Source organism: Botryllus schlosseri, chromosome 1, assembly GCF_051294905.1.
Source record: "Botryllus schlosseri isolate E-star chromosome 1, Bs_hap1, whole genome shotgun sequence".
NCBI lineage: Eukaryota > Metazoa > Chordata > Ascidiacea > Stolidobranchia > Styelidae > Botryllus > Botryllus schlosseri.
This window is the reverse complement of record NC_137236.1, coordinates 35177950-35204152: the sequence shown is the minus strand read 5'-3', so window position 1 is coordinate 35204152 and position 26203 is coordinate 35177950. Positions and strand designations below refer to the sequence as shown.

General features: G+C 43.6%; 1 protein-coding gene and 1 long non-coding RNA gene across 2 annotated transcripts in view; both read left to right on the top strand.

Annotated features, from left to right (window-relative positions):
- LOC145436003 (uncharacterized) overlaps positions 1-26203 on the top strand; it is a 227078-nt gene that overhangs the window by 34583 nt on the left and 166292 nt on the right. The window lies entirely within an intron of this gene.
- Positions 458-26203, top strand: LOC145448279 (centrosomal protein POC5-like). Its single transcript, XM_080326650.1, has 13 exons — positions 458-609; positions 12736-12880; positions 15113-15217; positions 16520-16767; positions 17818-17916; positions 19190-19360; positions 20255-20434; positions 21558-21714; positions 21902-22024; positions 22491-22609; positions 23846-23939; positions 25055-25140; positions 25798-26203. The coding sequence occupies exons 1-13, from the start codon at positions 523-525 to the stop codon at positions 25933-25935; spliced, it is 1752 nt and encodes a 583-aa protein (XP_080182776.1). The 5' UTR covers positions 458-522; the 3' UTR covers positions 25936-26203.

Below are 26203 nucleotides of genomic sequence, written 5' to 3'. Positions count from 1 at the left end.
ATGCCAAAAGTTTAATACTAGGACTGAGGTTGCGTCAGGGAAGTCTCTGTGGATTGAATTGTTGGAGAGATACATGAGTGAGGTGCAGGTGCATATATAACGTATATATTGGCCTGTCTTCGTAGAGATGAAGAGAATCGTCACCGACGTGATTGCTACATCCATAAAAAGAGCAAAGATTCAGAGCTACAGATTACATTTCCTGTGATAAGCTTTTAAGAATGTCTTCATGTTGCTGTCGTGGGTATTTTGTGGTAAATATTGTCCGTCAGCACCACGGAAGATGGTAGTACCGCATTGTAACACTCGCAGAACATTGCATAATGACACTAAATACTGGATGAATGTTGTGTCTCAGCTACGGTTCACATAAGAGACCGTTATTTGGTTCGGGTGCTGAGAGCCATATGTTAGCCTAGTGAAGCGTGACAACCGGTACGCCATTTAAATCATTATCATTGCAAACATCGAATCGTTTTGTTTTGTGTGAAAATCCGTGTTTCCGTGAATTGTAATCAAAAAATGTCGACGATGAGCGAAGAAAGAGAGGAATTACCCAATTTGCCGTCCGAAACATCGAGGGGAAGCTCCGTTTCTACTGAGCTGCAGGTGGGACATGTCTTGGTTTTGGGCATCCCTAAAAGACGGAGAAGCGGAGGCAGCGGAGACAGCGGAGGCAGCGGAGAACGGACCCTAAAACGCGGAAGCAACGGAGACGGCGGAGAGAGCCAAAAATGCCGATTCCTAAAAGACGGAGACAACGGACCTAGCGGAGAGCGGAGCTTTCGGTCATTAACCTTTATAGACACGCGCGACATAGCGGACGGATACTGAAAGCGGAGTCCGGGACCCCGCGAAATGGACATAGCGGACAGTTATATAATATAGAAAGCGCAGATCGGGGCGTATCGGAAGATGTTTCGAAGCAGTGGAGAATAACGGAGAAGTCAGCCATGCAAGTTCAAGGCCAATTGGGCGACTGATTGCCCATCGATGAGATGACATAGCGGGCGGTTATAATACAAGGAAAGCGGAGTTCGGGGCGTATCGGAAGATGTTTCGAAGCAGTGGAGAATAACGGAGAAGTCAGCCATATGCAAGTTCAAGGCCAATTGGGCGACTGATTGCCCATCGATGAGATGACATAGCGGGCGGTTATATAGTACAAAGAAAGCGGAGTTCGGGGCGTATCGGAAGATGTTTCGAAGCAGTGGAGAATAACGGAGAAGTCAGCCATGCGAGTTCAAGGCCAATTGGCGACTGATTGCCCTTCGATGAGATGACATAGCGGACGGATACTGAAAGCGGAGTTCGGGGCGCCGCGAAATAGACATAGCGGACGGTTATATAATACAGAAAGCGGAGATCAGGGCATATCGGAAGATTTTTCGATGCAGTGGAGAATAACGGAGAAGTCAGCCATGCAAGTTCAAGGCCAATTGGGCGACTGATTGCCCATCGATGAGATGACATAACAGACGGTTATATCGTTATAATATACTGAAAGCGGAGTTTGGGGCGTAACGAAATATATTTCGAAACAGCAGAGAATAACGGAGAAGTCAGCCATGCGAGTTTCGGGCCAATTTGGTGACTGATTGCCCATCGATGAGATGACATAGCGGACGGTTATAATATACTGAAAACGGAGTTCGGGGCGCAGCGAAATATATTTCGAAACAGCAGAGAATAACGGAGAAGTCAGCCATGCGAGTTTCAGGCCAATTTGGTGACTGATTGCCCATCGATGAGATGACACAGCGGACGGTTATATCGTTATAATATACTGAAAGCGGAGTTCGGGGCGTAGCGAAATATATTTCGAAACAGCAGAGAATAACGGAGAATTCAGCCATGCGAGTTCAAGGCCAATTTGGCGACTGATTGCCCATCGATGAGATGACATAGCGGGCGGTTATATAATACAAGGAAAGCGGAGTTCGGGGCGTATCGGAAGATGTTTCGAAGCAGTGGAGAGTAACGGAGAAGTCAGCCATGCGAGTTCAAGGCCAATTGGCGACTGATTGCCCTTCGATGAGATGACATAGCGGACGGATACTGAAAGCGGAGTTCTTGGCCCCGCGAAATAGACATAGCGGACGGTTATATAATATAGAAAGCGGAGATCAGGGCGTATCGGAAGATGTTTCGAAGCAGTGGAGAATAGCGGAGAAGTCAGCCATGCAAGTTCAAGGCCAATTGGGCGACTGATTGCCCATCGATGAGATGACATAGCGGGCGGTTATATAATACAAGGAAAGCGGAGTTCGGGGCGTATCGGAAGATGTTTCGAAGCAGTGGAGAGTAACGGAGAAGTCAGCCATGCGAGTTCAAGGCCAATTGGCGACTGATTGCCCTTCGATGAGATGACATAGCGGACGGATATATATATATATATCTCAATGAAGAATACGGAACTACCCCAAGTGCTATCCTACGATACAACTTTCTCCCTAGGGGACTTTTACGTTTCCATTTTAGTGTGCCGCAATGTGCTAATGAAGGGGGACCCAATATTCCCAGTTGCATTTATGGTGCATGAGAAAAAGTTCATGACAAACCATGAACAGATGTTCCGCGACATATTGCATTGCCTCGGTATGGATAAATGCTCAAACATTCCGTTTGTGACTGACCGGGAAAAAGGCATAACTAAACCACTCCATGATTACTTTCCAGACTTGCCAAAGTTTTATTGTCTGAACCATATCCTCAATGATGCAAAAAGATGGCTTCGCGAACACTCTTTTAAAACACACGAAGTGAGCATTCTATTAGGTGATATACGCAAGTTGGTTTTGTCGGATGGAGAAGATCAATTCAACGATAAATATCGTACGCTGGCAAATGGATGGACAGGCAAATTCAGAGAATATTTTGACAAACATTTGAAGGGTGACATTTCCAGAAATACCTGCAGATTCAGAACGAAATTTTTTTCCGCTTTTAGTGAGAGCCCACCCACTAACAATATCAGCGAGTCAATGAACAACGTTTTGAAGGCTGCGAGCGGGCGTAAAGAAATGACATTGGATGCCATCATATTATGGATGCATAATCTGCAGACGAACTACTTACATGATTTTCGCCGTGCGGAATGCGGACATGGGGAATATCAACTTAAAACGGAATTTAGTTACATGAGAAAAAAACTCGAACATATCAAATTTCCTAAAATGTTGACGCTTGACGATATCATAAGTGAAATCAACAATGACCAAAATGTGACAAAATTCTTCAGGTCAAACAATAAGTTGAATCAAAGATTCTCCCAGCGCGCTATGGCGAGGTGGTGCGGGATAAATAATATGGTTGGATTCTCGTCGACCAATGGTGTGTTCACCGTTGCTTCAATGACTCAACGTCAAGTTCATTGCGTCAGGTATTTCCCAAAGCCTCCCTCATGTACTTGCCCAAGCACAACAATATGCTATCATATTCTAGCTGTAGCGATGTCATTAAGGGACAACAGCACACAGAAAGCGGTCCCCTGCAATTTGAGTCAGCTCCTGAAAAATCGCAAGGGTAGGACCAGGAAGTCCGGTCGGAAAAGGCCTCGCCGGGTAGATTTTGACTATACCGTAAATAGTACACCAGCTCACCATTCAACACCAAGAAAACAGCAACCCAAACAACCGCTATTGCATTCTGATCTATCAATGATATCCGACGAGCAGATGTCTGAAATCAATGAAGAAACAGCGCCATTGGACTTGACGACCGACTCTGTGAAGCTGCCCGCCCTCAATGATTACCCTTGGCTTTCGTCGTCAAAGGAAAATAAAGATCCGCAGCATGTGATACGCCAATGCTTGAAACCTGAGCAATGGCTAGATGATGAAACAATAGAGCGAGCGATAGAAGCATTTTGTACCGAAAAACCTTTGGTTTTGTTTTTCACCTCGTACAGGTATCAGTGGACTGGACAAGATCACAACGTGCCGTCGCTATGCCGATTTGCGCGTAAGCACCAAGCAGCGAACAAAGACTTCTTCATTTTTCTAGTGCATGTTCCAAATCACTGGATACTGACAGTAGTTAACTTGAGTACCAAAACTATACTGGTGATGGACTCTTTTATATCTCCTAATCGGACGAGATATGAAGGTATTTTTCGCAACTCATTCAAAATTGTCAGTGCTTGCTTCAGGGTTGCGAATGTGAGATGCACAATTGACGAGTGGCAGTTTTTTCTGTGCAGGGACGTTAAACAACAGGAGAACACATTTGACTGCGGCATACATGTGATAGCAAATGCTTATTGCGTGACAAATAATTTGCCTTTAGCGCGTGATTTTCCGTCGGGAAAGTGCCGAGTCTGGGTAGATTACTTGGCAGGGATTCGAGAACGGTCAACTGAGAACCAACTGCCAACCGGCCGTCGACCGACTGACGAAACGCAATCAGAATCCCGTTGTATTTTGGATGATTGGAATGCGATATCAGAAAGTGATATTACATATGCAGAGCTAGCCGATTCCTCATCTGCCATTGGTGTCATGAATAAATCGAAATGGGATAACTGCGACAGCAGCTTATGTAAAGGTAGTAAAGACCAAGATCAGCAGATAATGTGTGTGAAATGCCGAAGATGGTTCCACAAGTCCTGCCTAGTCGATGAAAAGGCTGATGAGATGACATACTTCATTTGCTACCGCAAAAACTGCTTAGCTGCTAAAATTCAGCCGTGAACTTTTATTTAACCTTTTATCATGACTGTATAGTGTAGGCTATATATTTTCTTCGTTTCATTCATTGTTTCATTTTGGTAACATCTGTATATAATTTGTAAAAGATATTTCGTTAATGAAGTGACATGTGTTAGCAAATAAGGAGAAGATCGAGTCGAGCAAAGGTGGATTGTTAAGGCCAGGCAAAATGCCCCGATATTGGGTTCATAGCAAGTAGTTACGGATTTCGCACTATAGTCACTAGTGCAGAGGTCTCAAACTAGAATGTGCTCACGGGCCAATTTCCTGGTTTGATGGCGTCGCACGCCGCAGCACCAATAACGCTGATCTACAGGATTTTTGCGCCAGGACTTCTTCGGGTCAATTATGCCTAATTTGGGGGCGCTGAATACGAATCTGACGTTATTTTTGCTTTATCACATCACGTTGTTCAGATATTATATATGTTGAATATTTCTACTTTTTCGAGCTAATCAAGTAGATTTGGGCTATTTCCGGTACTTACTGAAGTGGTAATGTTTCGCAATTACTTCAACATCTACCTGAACAGTATTCTGGATGAAATAATTACATTTGCAATTCGGTTTTTGTAAAGTAGAAAGTAGTTCAGTATAATATTCCACAACTATCAACAGTTAAATTGTCATACGAAACGCGTCCGCTATGTCATCTCATCGATGGGCAAGCAATCACCGAATTGGCCTGAAGCTCGCATGGCTGACTTCTCCGTTATTCTCTGCTGTTTCGAAATATATTTCGCTACGCCCCAAACTCCGCTTTCAGTATATTATAACGATATAACCGTCTGCTATGTCATCTCATCGATGGGCAATCAGTCACCTTGAACTCGCGGCTGACTTCTCCGCTATTCTCCACTGCTTCGAAACATCTTCCGATACGCCTTGATCTCCGCTTTCTGTATTATATAACCGTCCGCTATGTCTATTTCGCGGGGCCCCGAACTCCGCTTTCAGTATCCGTCCGCTATGTCATCTCATCGACGGGCAATCAGTCGCCCAATTGGCCTTGAACTTGCATATGGCTGACTTCTCCGTTATTCTCCACTGCTTCGAAACATCTTCCGATACGCCCCGAACTCCGCTTTCCTTGTATTATATAACCGCCCGCTATGTCATCTCATCGATGGGCAATCAGTCGCCCAATTGGCCTTGAACTTGCATGGCTGACTTCTCCGCTATTCTCCACTGCTTCGAAACATCTTCCGATACGCCCTGATCTCCGCTTTCTAGATTATATAACCGTCCGCTATGTCTATTTCGCGGGGCCCCGAACTCCGCTTTCAGTATCCGTCCGCTATGTCATCTCATCGAAGGGCAATCAGTCGCCAATTGGCCTTGAACTCGCATGGCTGACTTCTCCGTTATTCTCCACTGCTTCGAAACATCTTCCGATACGCCCCGAACTCCGCTTTCCTTGCATTATATAACCGCCCGCTATGTCATCTCATCGATGGGCAATCAGTTGCCCAATTGGCCTTGAACTTGCATGGCTGACTTCTCCGTTATTCTCCACTGCTTCGAAACATCTTCCGATACGCCCCGAACTCCGCTTTCCTTGTATTATATAACCGCCCGCTATGTCATCTCATCGATGGGCAATCAGTCGCCCAATTGGCCTTGAACTTGCATGGCTGACTTCTCCGTTATTCTCCACTGCTTCGAAACATCTTCCGATACGCCCCGAACTCCGCTTTCCTTGTATTATATAACCGCCCGCTATGTCATCTCATCGATGGGCAATCAGTCGCCCAATTGGCCTTGAACTTGCATGGCTGACTTCTCCGCTATTCTCCACTGCTTCGAAACATCTTCCGATACGCCCTGATCTCCGCTTTCTATATTATATAACCGTCCGCTATGTCTATTTCGCGGGGCCCCGAACTCCGCTTTCAGTATCCGTCCGCTATGTCATCTCATCGAAGGGCAATCAGTCGCCAATTGGCCTTGAACTCGCATGGCTGACTTCTCCGTTATTCTCCACTGCTTCGAAACATCTTCCGATACGCCCTGATCTCCGCTTTCTGTATTATATAACCGTCCGCTATGTCTATTTCGCGGCGCCCCGAACTCCGCTTTCAGTATCCGTCCGCTATGTCATCTCATCGAAGGGCAATCAGTCGCCAATTGGCCTTGAACTCGCATGGCTGACTTCTCCGTTATTCTCCACTGCTTCGAAACATCTTCCGATACGCCTCGAACTCCGCTTTCTTTGTACCATATAACCGCCCGCTATGTCATCTCATCGATGGGCAATCAGTCGCCCAATTGGCCTTGAACTTGCATGGCTGACTTCTCCGCTATTCTCCACTGCTTCGAAACATCTTCCGATACGCCCTGATCTCCGCTTTCTATATTATATAACCGTCCGCTATGTCTATTTCGCGGGGCCCCGAACTCCGCTTTCAGTATCCGTCCGCTATGTCATCTCATCGAAGGGCAATCAGTCGCCAATTGGCCTTGAAGTCGCATGGCTGACTTCTCCGTTATTCTCCACTGCTTCGAAACATCTTCCGATACGCCCCGAACTCCGCTTTCCTTGCATTATATAACCGCCCGCTATGTCATCTCATCGATGGGCAATCAGTCGCCCAATTGGCCTTGAACTTGCATGGCTGACTTCTCCGTTATTCTCCACTGCTTCGAAACATCTTCCGATACGCCCCGAACTCCGCTTTCCTTGTATTATATAACCGCCCGCTATGTCATCTCATCGATGGGCAATCAGTCGCCCAATTGGCCTTGAACTTGCATGGCTGACTTCTCCGTTATTCTCCACTGCTTCGAAACATCTTCCGATACGCCCCGAACTCCGCTTTCCTTGTATTATATAACCGCCCGCTATGTCATCTCATCGATGGGCAATCAGTCGCCCAATTGGCCTTGAACTTGCATGGCTGACTTCTCCGCTATTCTCCACTGCTTCGAAACATCTTCCGATACGCCCTGATCTCCGCTTTCTATATTATTTAACCGTCCGCTATGTCTATTTCGCGGGGCCCCGAACTCCGCTTTCAGTATCCGTCCGCTATGTCATCTCATCGAAGGGCAATCAGTCGCCAATTGGCCTTGAACTCGCATGGCTGACTTCTCCGTTATTCTCCACTGCTTCGAAACATCTCCCGATACGCCCTGATCTCCGCTTTCTGTATTATATAACCGTCCGCTATGTCTATTTCGCGGCGCCCCGAACTCCGCTTTCAGTATCCGTCCGCTATGTCATCTCATCGAAGGGCAATCAGTCGCCAATTGGCCTTGAACTCGCATGGCTGACTTCTCCGTTATTCTCCACTGCTTCGAAACATCTTCCGATACGCCCCGAACTCCGCTTTCCTTGTATTATATAACCGCCCGCTATGTCATCTTATCGATGGGCAATCAGTCGCCCAATTGGCCTTGAACTTGCATGGCTGACTTCTCCGTTATTCTCCACTGCTTCGAAACATCTTCCGATACGCCTCGAACTCCGCTTTCTTTGTACCATATAACCGCCCGCTATGTCATCTCATCGATGGGCAATCAGTCGCCCAATTGGCCTTGAACTTGCATATGGCTGACTTCTCCGTTATTCTGCACTGCTTCGAAACATCTTCCGATACGCCCCGAACTCCGCTTTCCTTGTATTATATAACCGCCCGCTATGTCATCTCATCGATGGGCAATCAGTCGCCCAATTGGCCTTGAACTTGCATGGCTGACTTCTCCGCTATTCTCCACTGCTTCGAAACATCTTCCGATACGCCCTGATCTCCGCTTTCTATATTATATAACCGTCCGCTATGTCTATTTCGCGGGGCCCCGAACTCCGCTTCAGTATCCGTCCGCTATGTCATCTCATCGATGGGCAATCAGTCGCCCAATTGGCCTTGAACTTGCATATGGCTGACTTCTCCGTTATTCTGCACTGCTTCGAAACATCTTCCGATACGCCCCGAACTCCGCTTTCCTTGTATTATATAACCGCCCGCTATGTCATCTCATCGATGGGCAATCAGTCGCCCAATTGGCCTTGAACTTGCATGGCTGACTTCTCCGTTATTCTCCACTGCTTCGAAACATCTTCCGATACGCCTCGAACTCCGCTTTCTTTGTACCATATAACCGCCCGCTATGTCATCTCATCGATGGGCAATCAGTCGCCCAATTGGCCTTGAACTTGCATGGCTGACTTCTCCGCTATTCTCCACTGCTTCGAAACATCTTCCGATACGCCCTGATCTCCGCTTTCTATATTATATAACCGTCCGCTATGTCTATTTCGCGGGGCCCCGAACTCCGCTTCAGTATCCGTCCGCTATGTCATCTCATCGATGGGCAATCAGTCGCCCAATTGGCCTTGAACTTGCATATGGCTGACTTCTCCGTTATTCTCCACTGCTTCGAAACATCTTCCGATACGCCCCGAACTCCGCTTTCCTTGCATTATATAACCGCCCGCTATGTCATCTCATCGATGGGCAATCAGTCGCCCAATTGGCCTTGAACTTGCATGGCTGACTTCTCCGTTATTCTCCACTGCTTCGAAACATCTTCCGATACGCCCCGAACTCCGCTTTCCTTGTATTATATAACCGCCCGCTATGTCATCTCATCGATGGGCAATCAGTCGCCCAATTGGCCTTGAACTTGCATGGCTGACTTCTCCGTTATTCTCCACTGCTTCGAAACATCTTCCGATACGCCCCGAACTCCGCTTTCCTTGTATTATATAACCGCCCGCTATGTCATCTCATCGATGGGCAATCAGTCGCCCAATTGGCCTTGAACTTGCATGGCTGACTTCTCCGCTATTCTCCACTGCTTCGAAACATCTTCCGATACGCCCTGATCTCCGCTTTCTATATTATTTAACCGTCCGCTATGTCTATTTCGCGGGGCCCCGAACTCCGCTTTCAGTATCCGTCCGCTATGTCATCTCATCGAAGGGCAATCAGTCGCCAATTGGCCTTGAACTCGCATGGCTGACTTCTCCGTTATTCTCCACTGCTTCGAAACATCTCCCGATACGCCCTGATCTCCGCTTTCTGTATTATATAACCGTCCGCTATGTCTATTTCGCGGCGCCCCGAACTCCGCTTTCAGTATCCGTCCGCTATGTCATCTCATCGAAGGGCAATCAGTCGCCAATTGGCCTTGAACTCGCATGGCTGACTTCTCCGTTATTCTCCACTGCTTCGAAACATCTTCCGATACGCCCCGAACTCCGCTTTCCTTGTATTATATAACCGCCCGCTATGTCATCTTATCGATGGGCAATCAGTCGCCCAATTGGCCTTGAACTTGCATGGCTGACTTCTCCGTTATTCTCCACTGCTTCGAAACATCTTCCGATACGCCTCGAACTCCGCTTTCTTTGTACCATATAACCGCCCGCTATGTCATCTCATCGATGGGCAATCAGTCGCCCAATTGGCCTTGAACTTGCATATGGCTGACTTCTCCGTTATTCTGCACTGCTTCGAAACATCTTCCGATACGCCCCGAACTCCGCTTTCCTTGTATTATATAACCGCCCGCTATGTCATCTCATCGATGGGCAATCAGTCGCCCAATTGGCCTTGAACTTGCATGGCTGACTTCTCCGCTATTCTCCACTGCTTCGAAACATCTTCCGATACGCCCTGATCTCCGCTTTCTATATTATATAACCGTCCGCTATGTCTATTTCGCGGGGCCCCGAACTCCGCTTCAGTATCCGTCCGCTATGTCATCTCATCGATGGGCAATCAGTCGCCCAATTGGCCTTGAACTTGCATATGGCTGACTTCTCCGTTATTCTGCACTGCTTCGAAACATCTTCCGATACGCCCCGAACTCCGCTTTCCTTGTATTATATAACCGCCCGCTATGTCATCTCATCGATGGGCAATCAGTCGCCCAATTGGCCTTGAACTTGCATGGCTGACTTCTCCGTTATTCTCCACTGCTTCGAAACATCTTCCGATACGCCTCGAACTCCGCTTTCTTTGTACCATATAACCGCCCGCTATGTCATCTCATCGATGGGCAATCAGTCGCCCAATTGGCCTTGAACTTGCATGGCTGACTTCTCCGCTATTCTCCACTGCTTCGAAACATCTTCCGATACGCCCTGATCTCCGCTTTCTATATTATATAACCGTCCGCTATGTCTATTTCGCGGGGCCCCGAACTCCGCTTCAGTATCCGTCCGCTATGTCATCTCATCGATGGGCAATCAGTCGCCCAATTGGCCTTGAACTTGCATATGGCTGACTTCTCCGTTATTCTCCACTGCTTCGAAACATCTTCCGATACGCCCCGAACTCCGCTTTCCTTGTATTATATAACCGCCCGCTATGTCATCTCATCGATGGGCAATCAGTCGCCCAATTGGCCTTGAACTTGCATGGCTGACTTCTCCGTTATTCTCCACTGCTTCGAAACATCTTCCGATACGCCCCGATCTCCGCTTTCTATATTATATAACTGTCCGCTATGTCCATTTCGCGGGGTCCCGGACTCCGCTTTCAGTATCCGTCCGCTATGTCGCGCGTGTCTATAAAGGTTAATGACCGAAAGCTCCGCTCTCCGCTAGGTCCGCTGTCTCCGTCTTTTAGGAATCGGCATTTTTGGCTCTCTCCGCCGTCTCCGTTGCTTCTGCGTTTTAGAGTCCGTTCTCCGCTGCCTCCGCTGTCTCCGCTGCCTCCGCTTCTCCGTCTTTTAGGGATGCCCCTTGGTTTTCGTAATGACGTGCGGTGTAGTCTAGTATAATCATAATCACTTAATCAGCAAAACAGTTGAAAGATTATTATCCGTTTGCTGGCCAACCGTTGCGTATCAACTATCAACCACATTCAACTAAATGAATGATAAAATAGAATTGAGCGTGTATACCCTTCAATCTAGGACTCTGCGACTGTAACGTAATATATATACCTTATCACTACATCCATTAATCAAGAACAACAGTCCTACACCAGCAGTGGGAAAAATATCACCCATGGAATATAAGGGGTGGATTGATATTGGCGATAGGGTTGGTTTATAGATTAGGGATTTAGTTGGGGAGCGTCTATAGGGGTGGAGTTGGTTTGGTTTTGTGCCAGACTGGAAACGGATAGTTATTATATCGATATTGTTTTCAAATTCAGGTTTCTTGCATAGAATAATCAAGCAATTAATCGTAAAGTTGGGTGTGACGTTGCCACTTGCCACCAATTCCACTCTGGGTTTAGGGGAGAGAAGATCTCATAGTAGGGTTGCCTGCTGGGTTGGGATTTCAAGTTAGGTTACAGGTTTACCCTAGCCCCCAACAAACCTCTCACTCAACCATGCAACACAACATTCTTCCACTGGCACAGATACTCAAACAGATACGCTAACCTACGGATAGCCCTTAACCCACACAAACCAATCCAAAGGGTTACCGGTAACCTAACCAAGCCCTGACCAATCGTCAAAACATGGAGGGTATCACCAGAGTAGGCTATATGTTGTCATTGCTGACGCAGCCAATTTGTATCCACTCCAATATATGTGGTTTGTAAGACATGTATATATTGTGTATGCAATAATGTGAAGATGCATGCAATTATTTTCAACAAGACTGCTATACCAGACTTCGCCAACTAGAACACTCCCACCTTTTCTGAATTAGATTTGAATTAGAATTATAGAGTTCGTATAAACTTTAGAATTTCAATAAATTCCTAGTTGAAGGTAAACAACAAAAATTAAGTTCAATTCATACAAAATAAGAGCTCATAAGTATGAGAATAGCAAATGTCTGTACAGAAAACTTGGCTCGTTCCGCACTATACAGTTCTGTAGCATTTTTAGAAAAACCAGTTCAGAATAACGTTCACAATTGAGTTTATTATAAAATTAGTTTAGAATTACCTAGAACTAACAATTTAATTCAGAATATAATTATATTACCTGTATTTCACTCCAATTAGTCCAAGTCTTCGTTAGACATGCTGGTTTGTCGCAGTTGATGAAGTTCAGATGCTATATTATTGTCCCAAAACATTAACATTTCATTTCTCGTCAACTTAATGTGACAGGAGGAGTATGATGAGCTCATAAAGTATGCAATCGTTACCCCGAAATGGAACCCAAGTACAGTCGCGACGGAGTCTACTACCTTGCCGCAACTTCGATTATCTGGTGTTGACCAACAGCCGTTGACGACAATCGGAGAATATTCCGGTGAGTTTAGTATTATGCCGTTGACAGAGGTCGTCTTTGGTGAAGCATGTAAACTTTTCCAAAGTAAATCATGTACGGCTTTGCCCAGGGCATGGTATGGTATGGTATGGAAGTATGGTATGGTATGGATCGATATTTTGGTATGGAATATGGAAGAATGCAAGTATGGTATGGAATGGAAGATTTTAATCTATGGTATGGAACGACATTTCCATACTTCCATACTTTGGTGTTTTATACATTTTATCGTGATCTGTGCAAGCTTCATGAAGCGTACGTTGTTCGCTGTTCACGGAATACGATCGCTTTTATTATGTGTGAACGTGAACTATTGAACGCTGTGTAGGATCAAATACACGCTTGTGCAACGGTTTTAGGAGCACTTGAAATGACTTGATTTTGTGATGTAATAATGACAACAGTAATGTTGAATTGTTGATCCGATATTCTATTGAGTCTAGACACGACGTCTCCGAGGATAGTCTATCATGTGACGCAATAATTGGTAATGTTTGCTACTCCAACTACCGATATCTTACAAGCAATCATGATGCAACGTACTTAATGCTCAATGTTATTGATAATTACATTTCTTCTTGAACATTATCCGTACATTTATACTATGTACATACCGAGATATCTTATTGGTCATATTTCAAACGCTCTCCCATTAGGATTATCGGTCAGGGAGTGGGGTAGAGTTAGTTTGAAATTCTCGCCGCACTAACCCCAACCAAATACTGTACTAATAATCACGCAGATCGCTGCAGTATTGATCGCCTGCAGCTGCGATATTTTATGGGTGCGCCTATATTATAAATTACTTTGCGAGTATTTACTTCAAACTTGCATGTGCCTCATGCCAATGCACCGGAAATGCGATGATATTCTTACGGAGCAGGGGCGTGCAACTTCTCTAGTCGGCGGGCCGGATATAGGAAAATTAAGTACTTGGAGGCCCGATTGCTGAATGGATAAATTGTTCGCCCATATATACAAGGAATAAATCGTATTTATTGGATGTATTTTATCGACAGCAAAAAAGCCATTTCTCGCCGATAATGAAAATACAATGGGGATTTGAGAACAGCATTGTCATACAGGCGTTTGATAAGCCCCTTTACCCAAAATTTACCAAGATATATATCAATTCATTAGTGTTGAGTATACGTCGTAAATGCCGATAATGCAAGTCTTCTCGCTTCGAAGAGCTTACCCGTAAGCTCCACTCTCGCACACTGCGCAGTGCGCAGACCTATGTAATAACATGCAGTCACTATATTTGACGTTTAGGCAAGTAGTAGGGAATCTCGGCCGCGGCCACATTATCATGCAAGACAGGGAAACTGTCCGCGGGCCGAAAAAAATCTCGTTGCAGGTCGTATGTTGCCAGTCCCTTTTATGGACGGTCCTAGATAACAATCTGCTGACTATCTCAATTTGCTCGTGGAAGCTGTAGAGTAGAGGTACACGGCACCTCACCAATGTGAACTAAACCTCATCAAAACAGACTCTGTGAAACTATTACCAGGGATTAGATCCGCATCATTCCTATAGTTTAAGCAATAATGACATCCGATCCGAGATATCAATAATATAGGTGCTAGAAAAGGTACTATACTTATGATATTGAAGTATTTGAAAGTATGGAACAATGTTGGTATGGTATGGAAAATTGCAAGTATGGTATGGAGAAAGTAAGGCAAGTATGGAGTATGGAAAATTCTGGTTCCATACCATACCATGCCCTGGCTTTGCCTACTTGATTAGTTATCTTTCTTAAATACAGTTTAGTGGGCAGAAGTATATTAGATGCTGGACCTCAATAATTACGATTTTCCAGGTATAAAGTAGTTTCGTGACATGTTTTGCAAGTAGCTTCTTGGAGGTGCTGAACTTCAATATACAGTCAAATAGTATATTCATATTGATATGAACCCGAATATTTTCGGCCTACAGAAGGAGTTTGTGTAGGGCCTACCGTCTAAAAATTGTGGGCCTGCATTAAGCTTTAGCGATCTCTTCGGCCTGACTATTCAAGTTTCCTTGTGATACGACTGTTGATGATGCGAAGGTCTATCCAATGCTCCGCTAATGGCTGACAATTAACCCTGACTAATGTCAGCCGAAAATATTCAGTTCATTTCAATATGAATATACTACTCAATTGTATATTGAAGTTCTGTACCTCAAAGAAGCTCTGTGCGTTATTTCATGATTTTTTGTATACAGCTGGTTCAACGGTAACCACTCGTTCGACACACACAGAGGAAGACAGCGCAGTCGGTAGCGAAGAGCCGGAGACTGCTAGAAGGCAGACGGAGAATTGGCGACCAGGTACTGATATTAAAACGTAAACTGCTCAGATTTCCAGATTTGTATCAATCATGATATTGACTTTGAAGCTCTTGTGGCTGGCGTCTTGACGAAAGAGTGCATTTGGTTTTTCAAGCAGTTGCCAAAGTTTCGTAGTGACCACTGGTCCCAATTGTCAAACATTGGTCAGTGGCACATAATTAGTTTGTTTTCAGAACCAGATAGCCTAGTGCAGTGGTTCTCAACCTTTATGTCTTCGCGGACCCCTTTTGGACCGCCACGGACCCCTAACGCTTTAATTCAAATTTGGCTCCCAGAATCACCGTGCAACCGTCATCTGTGCTTTGCAAATATTAGTTTTATTGTTTCAAAGCGAATTCTGCTGCTGAATCTCGTGGAATCCGCGGTCGTGCCTTGAATGTTCGTGCCTTATACTTGATATTAATATCAAATCCCTATTGATTAACGAGTGCCGAATATTCATATCCGATGACACCTTTAAGTGTGATCGCAACATATATTACACCAAAATTGAGAAACAGATTTTTAGTGAACTGTGCACATAGCGTCCAACATAGTAATTTCCGTCTAGCAGCTTATCTTGAAGTTATTCTGAAACAATGGTTATGCATATCACTGGAGATAGTGGATTTTTGCAAACAATTTTCTTACAAAATCCCAACAAAACATCTGTAAACAACAATATTTTATCAGTATGCTATCGGCAACTTAGCAATTGAAATGAATTTACACACCAGGATATTTCATCTCAGACATCCATTTCGTTTATATGAGTCATGAAGTTTTAGCAGTTATGAAGCGAAACTGCCTCGTGATTTCCCTTATTTAAAAAAATTACAAACCAGGTTATCAACGATTTTGCAACTTTGGAGGTTTCGCGGACCCCCGGTTGAGAACCATTCGCCTAGTGTATAATAGTAGGATATGGTGGTCATGGATTGTTTTTTAGCATTCGATTGCAGTTCGTTTTGATTGTACGGTACTTCTGATGAATTTGATGAGTAATTCATGCGAAATAACAATCTAGATATCAACCTGAGGGACATTTTAGTATTACCCTATCTTTACACAGTAGACATAATTTATGTATAAAGCATGGTCCTGTTTGAAGGCAGTTATGTTTGAACAACCGCACGCAAAGGAGAGCCCCCAACCTCTTTTTTTTCTGCCCCATTGCTAAATCTCTCCGCATATGTACCCAATTACTCGCCAATTCAAAATGAGGTAACCTAATCTACACAACACTGCTTCACAATTCATACTGTCTTTAAATTGGGTCTGATTTATATCCGCTTATTGCAGAAGAGCACACACCCAGACCGATGCCGTCCCCAGGACGGACCCCGTACCGCGGCCCCATGCTTTCACCCTCGCCCACCTCCGCGTCAGACAGATCCGACCCCATTTCGAGACAGCCGGTCGCTATCTCGACATACTTGAAGGACCCAAAGACGGGCAAAGAAGGGGCGTACAGACACAAAGACCCGCATATGGTGCGCATGAACGAGCGTTTGGACCAGTGGCACGGAAAATTGAAGACTATGGTTTTGGTGAGTTTTAGTGAGTCTCTGATTGTAATGACTTATTCACGAGTCCATGAATTAATGATGTTCTCTGGCCTGTGTGAGAATATGGTGATGGCCTGCTGTTGAAAAATATATTTGTATTGAATTCAACCTGAGTAATTTCAGCTGACACTCGTCAGGTGTAATTGTCAGCAAATAGTAATTCCCAACCGCGGCTCCAAGGTAGCCTTCTAGCGGCTTTGGGTGACCTCTAAATATGCCACAAAAATATAACAGACAGTTGTTGTTTGTTTCTATGAATAGTTATAGTGAATTCCTGTATATGAATGCTAAAATGAGGGATATTAGTTATGTCTAAAGCCGTCTAAGGCTGCCATGGATGAATTCGTGTCAGACAAGGATATATCTTGGGTTCTGCAGGTCATAGACCGTTACATATCGTCTCTGTGAAGAGTAAATTTCAACACAATCTTGCTAACATAAAAATAACGGCTCATAATCAAATATAAATTGCAATAAGTCCAATATTACTCAGCGTATTATCCCCCACAAACTTGTGAATCAAATGCTGGAATGTACGAAGAGCTATCGCATAACGATATAATAGTATGTTGTAGTAATGATATGCATTTTCAGTTTATTTCAATGTATAGCACTCGCCAATCTGCGTCTATCAATGCTAAAATAACCGAGATAGAATCTACAGAAGTCTATGTGCTTGCTTTTGAATTATCTGGATGGTGAGATCCAGAGGTAGGCTGGCTACCTTAAATTATCGTTACAAGTAGTCTACTAGAGTGTCTTCATGCGGCTCCATACGTACTCTGAAGTTTGAAATGCGGCTCCGAGATCCAAAAGGGTTGGGTACCGCTGGCATATGGTATACAATTGCATAGTAAATAGGACTACATATTGAAATAAACCGGTATATGAACCTGAATTTTTTATTGAAGTTCTGTACCTCCCAGAAGCTCTTCAAATAATAATATGAATAATGAATATACATCGAGGGTTGATGTTATTTTTCTCTTGCTCTGAAAAAGTTTGTTAACTCTCGTACTACATTGTCTGCAGGCCGAGCTGAGCCAGACCAAAATTTCGATTGACGAGGAGCATCGCAGAAAAGTGTCCGATATGGAGCAGGGTCACAAATCCGACGTGGACAAGCTGCAGGTGACCTCTTTTACCAGAAAATGCGCGGTGACATTCCCGCCAATCTGTCATCCATGCCTCAAAACGATTTTAGGGCCCGGCGTACGTCTTAATATACAACGAGAAGTGCTCCCTGTGACCATCACCAAACAATGCTCCCCGTGAAGATATCATAATTTATGTTGTTTCACGTGATCTCCGCTAAACTAGATATACTGACGTCATAGATACAATCATGTAGAATCAGTTTAGCGAATCTTCGAAGCACCCCTGTACCTTAGATCCCAAACCTAAATCTAAACCCGCTGCCCTAACCCATTCTAGTAAGCTTTTAGATTAATTCGGATTGTAATTTGAATTACTGAATTCCAAAAATCTTTTAATTTTATTTAAATTCCAAAATAGAAAGAATTACAACAAAAATTAAATTGAGTTCATGAAATAAGATTGATTGCATTATCATAAGCACGAGAACGGCATGTTAGGGCTCTTCAGCTGATGTTACGAAGGAAATATGTCGTACACGCCCTATGTCCTAAAGAAATAGAATACATTAGGCCTCTTCAAAAATGATTTTTTTTCTCAAGTCGCACTGGCTACTTGATAAAATTGTTAGGTTACCTAATTTAAGCCTACACACAAAATTTGGTTCAATTCCACCCAGTAACCACTTTGCTACAGGAGAAGAAAGTTTTTATTTATTATATAAAAATAAATGATAAAAAATTTCTGTTAACCCCATGAAAGTGTTAGGCTGTCTATAGAAACGATGCTCACCCAATTTGGTTCAATTCCAACCAGTGGAAACGGAGTTATTGCCGTCGAAAAATTTGGATTTGAATAAAATAGTATTTACGGTGAGCACTACTATAATAAACGATTAAAGAATCGGTCACCGTAAATACTATTTTATTCATAATCCAAAATCATTTTTGAAGAGGCCTAATGTATTCTATTTCTTTAGGACATAGGGCGTGTACGACATATTTCCTTCGTAACATCAGCTGACGACTCTATAAAGTCCGATCTCTGTGTGACCGCTGGAGCGTGAAGTTGCTATCGTAATTTCAAAAAAGTGCCGCTCCATTACGGTGGTGTTCTGAAGAAAACAGCTGCGGCCAAAATTTCTATTCCGTTTTGCCCTTCAATACGAGACCACGTAATTTTTAGAGTGCAGTGCCTCTTCAACACGATATCAAAGTTTTGCGCCTCTAGAAGCCTGTCGTTGAGTTTTCCGCTAATGTATTTCTTCATTAAGTCATTTTATTCATATTCCTACCCGCAAATTTTCCAGGACGAGATCTCGCAGCTGAAAGAGCTCCTGCACACTTACGAGGTTTCCGTCGGGCGGAAGGACCAGGTGATATCGAACTTGACGCGGGCCGTCCAAACCGGGCAGGACCGTTTGGAGATGGCGCGCAGGATGATGCAGTGGAAGCTGAGGATGATGGACGAGAGGAGACAGGTTGGGACTCTTCGTCTGCCGTGCGTTGATCGAATCTGTGTGTTGAAACCGTGCCAATGTGTGTAACATGAGGGGTAAATAGCGAGTGTCGTTATAGTGAGCATTCAATATAACAAGGCAGGCGTTCAAGATAACTTCAGCTAACCTTAACGTAACCTTGCCCCAAATCGACCATAACACTAACTGCTTGCAGTCGGGATAGGACTAGAAAAAGGACGTTATCTGCCGCGAAAACATCAGGACAAAAATATATAACGGCCTATTCCTGCGTTATTTTTGTCCTCGGTGTGTTCACAACATATAAATGGACTCATGATGTATAGAATTGTTGGTGCTTATTGGATATACCCCACAACAACCACAACTCCAATCTCAACACGAAATACAATTTATTTTGACGTTTATAAATTTTGGCATGTTCATATGAAGCGTTTATTGGTGTCGTTGTGAGCGCTTGTTTGATCTCGGGGGGTGTATCGAAGAAGCGCCGAATTGTTTGGTTGCCTGAAAAACGCTGCACACCAATTGTGGCTCGATTCCAAGCTATAGAAGCATTGCTATATAAGAAAAAAGTCATTGATTTATTTAATGAATAGAATATGGGTAGATCTATAATAAATAATTGAATAATTTGTCACCGTAAATGCTATTTTTTTCATCCAAAATTTATCCAATGACTTGGCTTCTACTGGTTGGGATTGAGCCAAATTTGTCACGCATCGTTTTTCAGACAACCTAACGTTTGATTTCATTTTGTACTTTTCCGGGCCATATTTGCGCACATTCTAGATACGTATCGTATTTTTTTTTGGATCGTAACTGCAAAGGCATTCTCCTACGGTGTAAAATCTGTAGCATTTTGACGCGTCTAACGTTACGGTTCATATCTTTTAGAGCTTCACCACTCATCTCGCCAGGAAACACAGAGAGCGTACGATTTCGCTCAAGGTCTGGCAGGCCTGGCGCTCCACGATTGAGGCAAAATGGAAGGAAAAGGTGGAGAAGGCTTGCCAGAAAAAAGCACAGGAAGTCTGCGTGCAGCTCACCGACGAGTACGAAGAGAAAATTAAAGAGGTTGGGAGAATTTGATGCCCGTTTTGAGTGGGTAGTACATAAACAGTTATATTCAGGCTCGTAGCCAGCCGAAAAGTAATGGGGGGTTTCTTTTTTTGGGGAATTTACTAGTATAGCATCAATTCATCATGATTAAGTACATGCGTAAATGCCGATTATATAATCTCCTTGTCTTGACAAACTTACGCGTACATGACAAGCTGGCCAACGAGTCCGGAAGTGCTGTCAATTAGCGAGTCCCTGATCTCTCGTGAATAATTAAATACGCCTGCTTAGCAACATGTATTACGCTGCCTATGCGACGATTTGCACAAGTCAGATTGTCCTAGTTGTTATGGAATCTGTTCTATAATGGCACCGATTTCAGGTGGTTCTCATCTTTTATACTTCAAGCATTAACACACAACTTCTGATGGTTATGTTCAAGTATTAACTGAAATCAATTAACCTACGCATGTACGCACGCGCATATTTGCGGACATTCAGTTTTGTGATGTCACTATTCAATCACAATCGCTAACCAGCATACACTTAACTGCATTGTCTCCATGCCATCGTGAGATCGGAGCCAAAGCATGCTAGGCTCGAGACGCGATAGTTAGGCCAGCGATGATATCTTTCGTACCAGGCCTATTGCAGATGCGATTGTGTAGGCCAGCGATGATATTGTGGGAACCAGGCCGATGCAGATGCGATTGTACATGCCAGCGATGGTATATTCGCAATCATCTCAGCGGGAGATCGCGTCACGTTACATTGTGCACAGACTGATCTCGCTAATTGGCAACATGCTTCTCGGTAACTGGCTGCAAGCAACACTGATATATTGAATTGCAACTGAATATTAGCTTCACATTTCAAGATCAGGGGGGGTGTGGATTCCCGAACCCCCTGGCTATGTGCCTGGTTATAATCTTGACTGACTCGAGTCATTACAACCCTGGTTAGGATAAAGGTAAGGGTTCTTTTCAGGGTTAGGGTTGGGGTTATAAAGTTGTATGCTAAATTGAAGCATGCTATAGTGTCGCATGCTCAGATATCGGGTAAATTCATCTGTAGTAAGTTAACTGGCGGATGTCACCCTTGTTGAGTTAGCGTGACTTACCAAAAACGAAATTTTCAGCTTAACGCGCAGCTCAGGAACGCCAGAAACGAAGTGGCGGGCCTTCACAAGGAACGGGAAAAGTACGAGGAGACTATGAAGAAAGCGTTCATGCGTGGCGTGTGTGCGCTCAACCTCGAAGCGATGTCCATGTTCGAGGGTGGCGAAGGTCAGCCAGGTAAGTTGAGTGAATTTTTTTCATTTAGTTACTTATGGTACGAGTGAAACAGGCCTGCTTGTGGCTGACTATTTTCCATCTAAAATGATTTCTTTCGTTAGAAACTGATTATACTGATTAAAAAATTTTTGCTTGATGAGCAAAAATTCATCGAAAATAATATTTTTGCTAAAAATTCTTTCGTCAGGTCCGAGCGAAGTGGAGACGTTGGCTGCCGCTGTGGACGCGTTGCACTGTGCCCCGGACGGAAATAACCCCGGCGCGTCTTTCAAGTTCCACCAGGCCAGGAAACCAGACTATGTGCACTCCGGTATTATAAATTCTTGCTCATATTATACTTTTGAGCCTTCGCAATGGTAGCTCATACGAAAATCTGGGTAGAATTATGGGTATATTCCAGGGTTGTAATGACTCAAGTTCGACTCGAGTCACGATTTTCTGATGACTCGACTTGGCTCGAGTTATATTTTCAAATGACTCCAAATTACAATGAAATGTCGGTCTTGGCTGTCTGAGTCTCGAGTCATATGACTTGGTTCGGGTTTGAGTCATGCGCAATGACGCGAGTCCAAGTCTAGTCAATACACAGATTTCCATATTTTGGGAAAAGGACTCGAGTCAACTTGAGTCGTCAGAAAATCGTGACTTGAGTTCGGTTGCACCAGCTTTTAGCTTCGGACGCCAAATTTTGATTTTAAATATTTGTCAAATGAAAATTTGGGAACAAAAAAACACGTATCAAAAATCTTACCGGGTGTGTTCGGTTGATTTTTCAGATTTCGAACCCACGCGATTGCCGTACGACACCGCGTCTGTCACCGTTGACTATTCGGGGCCAGCGAATCGGCAGGTGTCTGGCGGCGGCCCCGCCAAAGGCTCTGTGGTTACAGGAAAAGTAAGCTGCAGTATTGACACCAGTGTCTTATTTGCGGTCCAATCGAATTGAGTGTGTTGATAGCAGGAGTGGGGAACCTTTTCAGTACATTGCGCTGCATTAGTGCTGGACACAATGATACGACTTTATCTAGCACTGAAAATATACGCCCGTTTGTACTAAGAGTTATATTATCAACGATAATTATAGTCTCGATGCTTTTTACTGGTGTTGAAGCCTTGAAACCTCGATTGGCCGATTGGCTAGTTGCAGTTTTTTCCAAATTTAAGTGGAGACGAATTACTTGATTTGCGAAAACTTGGACATTGAACCCAGTTCCGTTAATATCATGAGCGCGAGAATAGGAAATGTCTGTACAGTAGGGCTCTTCAAAAATGACTTTTTTTCTCAAATCGTACTGGCTACCTGATAAAAGTGTTAGGGTACCTAATTTAGGCCTACGCACCAAATTTGGTTCAATTCCAACCAGTAGGAGTTATTGCCGTCGAAGAATTTAGATTATGAATAAAATAGTATAAACGGGGACCAATTCCTTAATTATACATTATAGTGGTGCCCACCGTAAATACTGTACACACCCCTACTGTACAGCAGAGATGAGCTTGGATTAGAATTAGGTTTTGAAAAAACAGGATTTGTGAAATTTTGTCGGATTTGGATTGGACATTTTTTTCAGAACGAATTAGGATTTGGATTGGATTTACCGATTTTCGGGGAGATTGAAATATCGTGTGGGAAACTTTATTCAGATCAGTTATTAATGTACTTATGGTTACTAAGTTATCTTGAATCAAGTGAATCGTTGGTTGTGAAAGAAAATTTTCGAATCCCACCATTGCATAAATTAGTATTTTTTCTGAATTTCCGGTTGGAATCGGATTAGGATTGGACATATACTTGAATATGAAAAAGTTATGGATTAGGATTTGGATTTGGATTCTAAGGTTCGGATTTGGATTGGATTAGGACAGAAATTTCAAATACGCTCATCTCTGCTGTACAGCAAGCTTGGCTCGTTTCGCGCTATACAGCTCTTCTGTAGCATTTGCAAGAATGCCAGAAATTAGTTTGGAATCAAAAAAAAAAATACAAAAACTTCACTAATTTGATTAGAATTAGATCACCGTCATTTCACTGTAATTACTATCCAGTTGTACAAGTCTCAACACGAGCGCGTTTGTGAAGCTTGGGAAATCTCTTTTCGTTTTTAATTCAAATTATGCTTCTTGGTTTCAGTACCTCTCGAACCCGCCGATCAGAAACGTAGGCGGTAAGCATCCTGTCAACAGAAGTCGAACGTTGTCTGCGAACATAGCGCCTACAGTAACAGGTATGTTTGTGTTGTGTTTCTAGGTTTGTTAAAGGGGCACTGCACTCTAAAAATGGTGCGGTCTCAAATTGAAGGGCAAAACGAAATAAGAATTTTGGCCGCAGCCGTTTTCTTCAGAACCCCACCGTAATGGAGCTGCAATGTTTTGAAATTTCCACAAGGGGCTTCACGCTCCAGCAGTCACGCAGAGATCGAACTTTATATCGTTGTCAGCCGATGTTATGAAGGAAATAGAATACACCAGACCCGGTTTTGACATGGATCTGACTGTGCAATGGACATCTTCCGTTGAACGCGGTTTCTAAACCACATTGGCGTGTACGACATATTTCCATCATAACATCGGCTGACAACTATATAAAGTTCGATCTCTGCGTAACTGCTGGAGCGTGCTGCAAGTCTGGAAATTTCAATACATTACAGCTCCATTACGGTGGCGTTCTGAAAAAAACGGCTGTGGCCAAAATTTTTCTTTCGTTTTGCCCTTCAACTAGAGACCACACCATTTTTAGAGCGCAGTGCCCCTTTAACTCATGCCGAGCTAGTAAACTTCACAAAGTTTCTCAATCTATATTCAATTGAATAGTATATTGATATTGAAATGGAACCGAATATTTTCGGCTGACGCTCGTCAGGGGTAACCGTCGGCAACTAGTAGAGAATTGGTTGTTCAAAAATAACTTTTTCCGCGGATTCCGGGGATCTGCTGATCAAATTGTTAGGTTGCCTCAATAAAATGCTGCACGCCAAATTTGGCTCGATTACATCTGGTAGATGTGAACGCGCAGGAGTTCGAAAATTTTGAATTTATCACAGTAAAGTTTTAATAAAAAGTTTACAAATTTTACTGTCGACCCCATGAAAGTATGGAGCTGTGTACAAAATCGACGCGAGACAAATTTGACGCAATTCCAATACGTAGAAGTAATGTTATTCGAATTTTTCATTAATAATTCTGGGATTACTCACTGTCCCATCTATTTTTGCCAATCCAAAACTTCCAACCGCAATGACTTCGCTTTTACCAATTGGAATTGAGCAATGATTATTCAACTCGACAATTTCGAAGGGTAGATATTTCGAAGTAACGTTCCTTGTGCGTTTTGGTGTCCCAGGAAAAAGAACGCAGCAAGGGAAAGCGGAAAAATTCGGACCGCCACCACACGGAGTACTGGTTGAAAGACATCATCCAAACCTTCAGGTACACTAGAATCAAATGTAGTGGGTGGTTATCAGCAGGGTTGTAAGTCACAAGGCTCCGAGTCACAAGTCAATCTCGCTTTTATAGTTTTGACTCGAGTCAAATCGAGTCATTTTCAATTCACCGTCGAGTCCAAGTCATGGTATTATGACTCGAGTACGAGTTTCCAGTTAAAGTCTTGTTAAATCCACTTTTATAACTCTGTTTGGTGATATCGAATGGTTCACATTTATAATATACTAATTTTTCCCATTTTTAGCAGTTTCAGGTCGCATTTTCAAGTACCAGACCCAATAGACGAAATCCCAATAGTGTGATTACTTCACCATTCTTCGAAATTACAATGAAATGTCAGTCTTAGCCGTCTGAGTCTCGAGTCATATGACTTGGTTTGAGTCAAATCGAGTCATTTCTGTAATTTTGAGGAAATGACTCGGGCCATTACAACCCTGGTAAGCGGTGTCTTGAAGCAGCCTAGAAGTGGGCCGTGGTACAAGTGGGCAATTACGGGATCGTAATCAAAATATGGGCCTGGTGTAAAATTATCAATGTAGTCGAAACACCAGGAATATGAAACGCTACAACAACCCGACCCCTAAACAAAATTTACTCTTAATTTATAGACCTTTCGTTTGTTTATATCTGATGCGTTCTCAGAACTACCAGACAGAACAGCCGTTAAGCCACGCAGTCAAATATCCTTACACTCCGACGAAAGAAATAACGGTCACCAGAGGACCCTATGGCAGCGACGGTCAAAAGAAGAAGACCTCACAGAAAGGGTTGAAGAGTTAAAAGCTGATATTTTTTGCTATCGTTTAAAATAATTTTATCGCACTATATTTTATCAACTGTCTAGTGATGAATACCTCGTTGTCTTGACTGTATTTTCTGGGATTTGTTAACTGTCAGCGTTGGATATGATTTTAACCGCATAGACATTTATTTGTATTGTAGGCTTGATAATTGAAAGCGGGTAGTTTGTTTTGCCTGTGCTCGAATTAGTGTGGAGATTATTTTGGTAGAGAATAAATCTTATGTCTATGAGCTGCTACTGTGATAA

Bases quoted from the DNA above. Each gene is read 5' to 3' on its own strand.
- LOC145448279 (XM_080326650.1), top strand. From the start codon at position 523: ATGTCGACGATGAGCGAAGAAAGAGAGGAATTACCCAATTTGCCGTCC. The intron at 610-12,735 runs GTGGGACATGTC...TTAATGTGACAG, and splicing joins CCGTTTCTACTGAGCTGCAG to GAGGAGTATGATGAGCTCAT. The intron at 19,361-20,254 runs GTTGGGACTCTT...CATATCTTTTAG, and splicing joins TGATGGACGAGAGGAGACAG to AGCTTCACCACTCATCTCGC.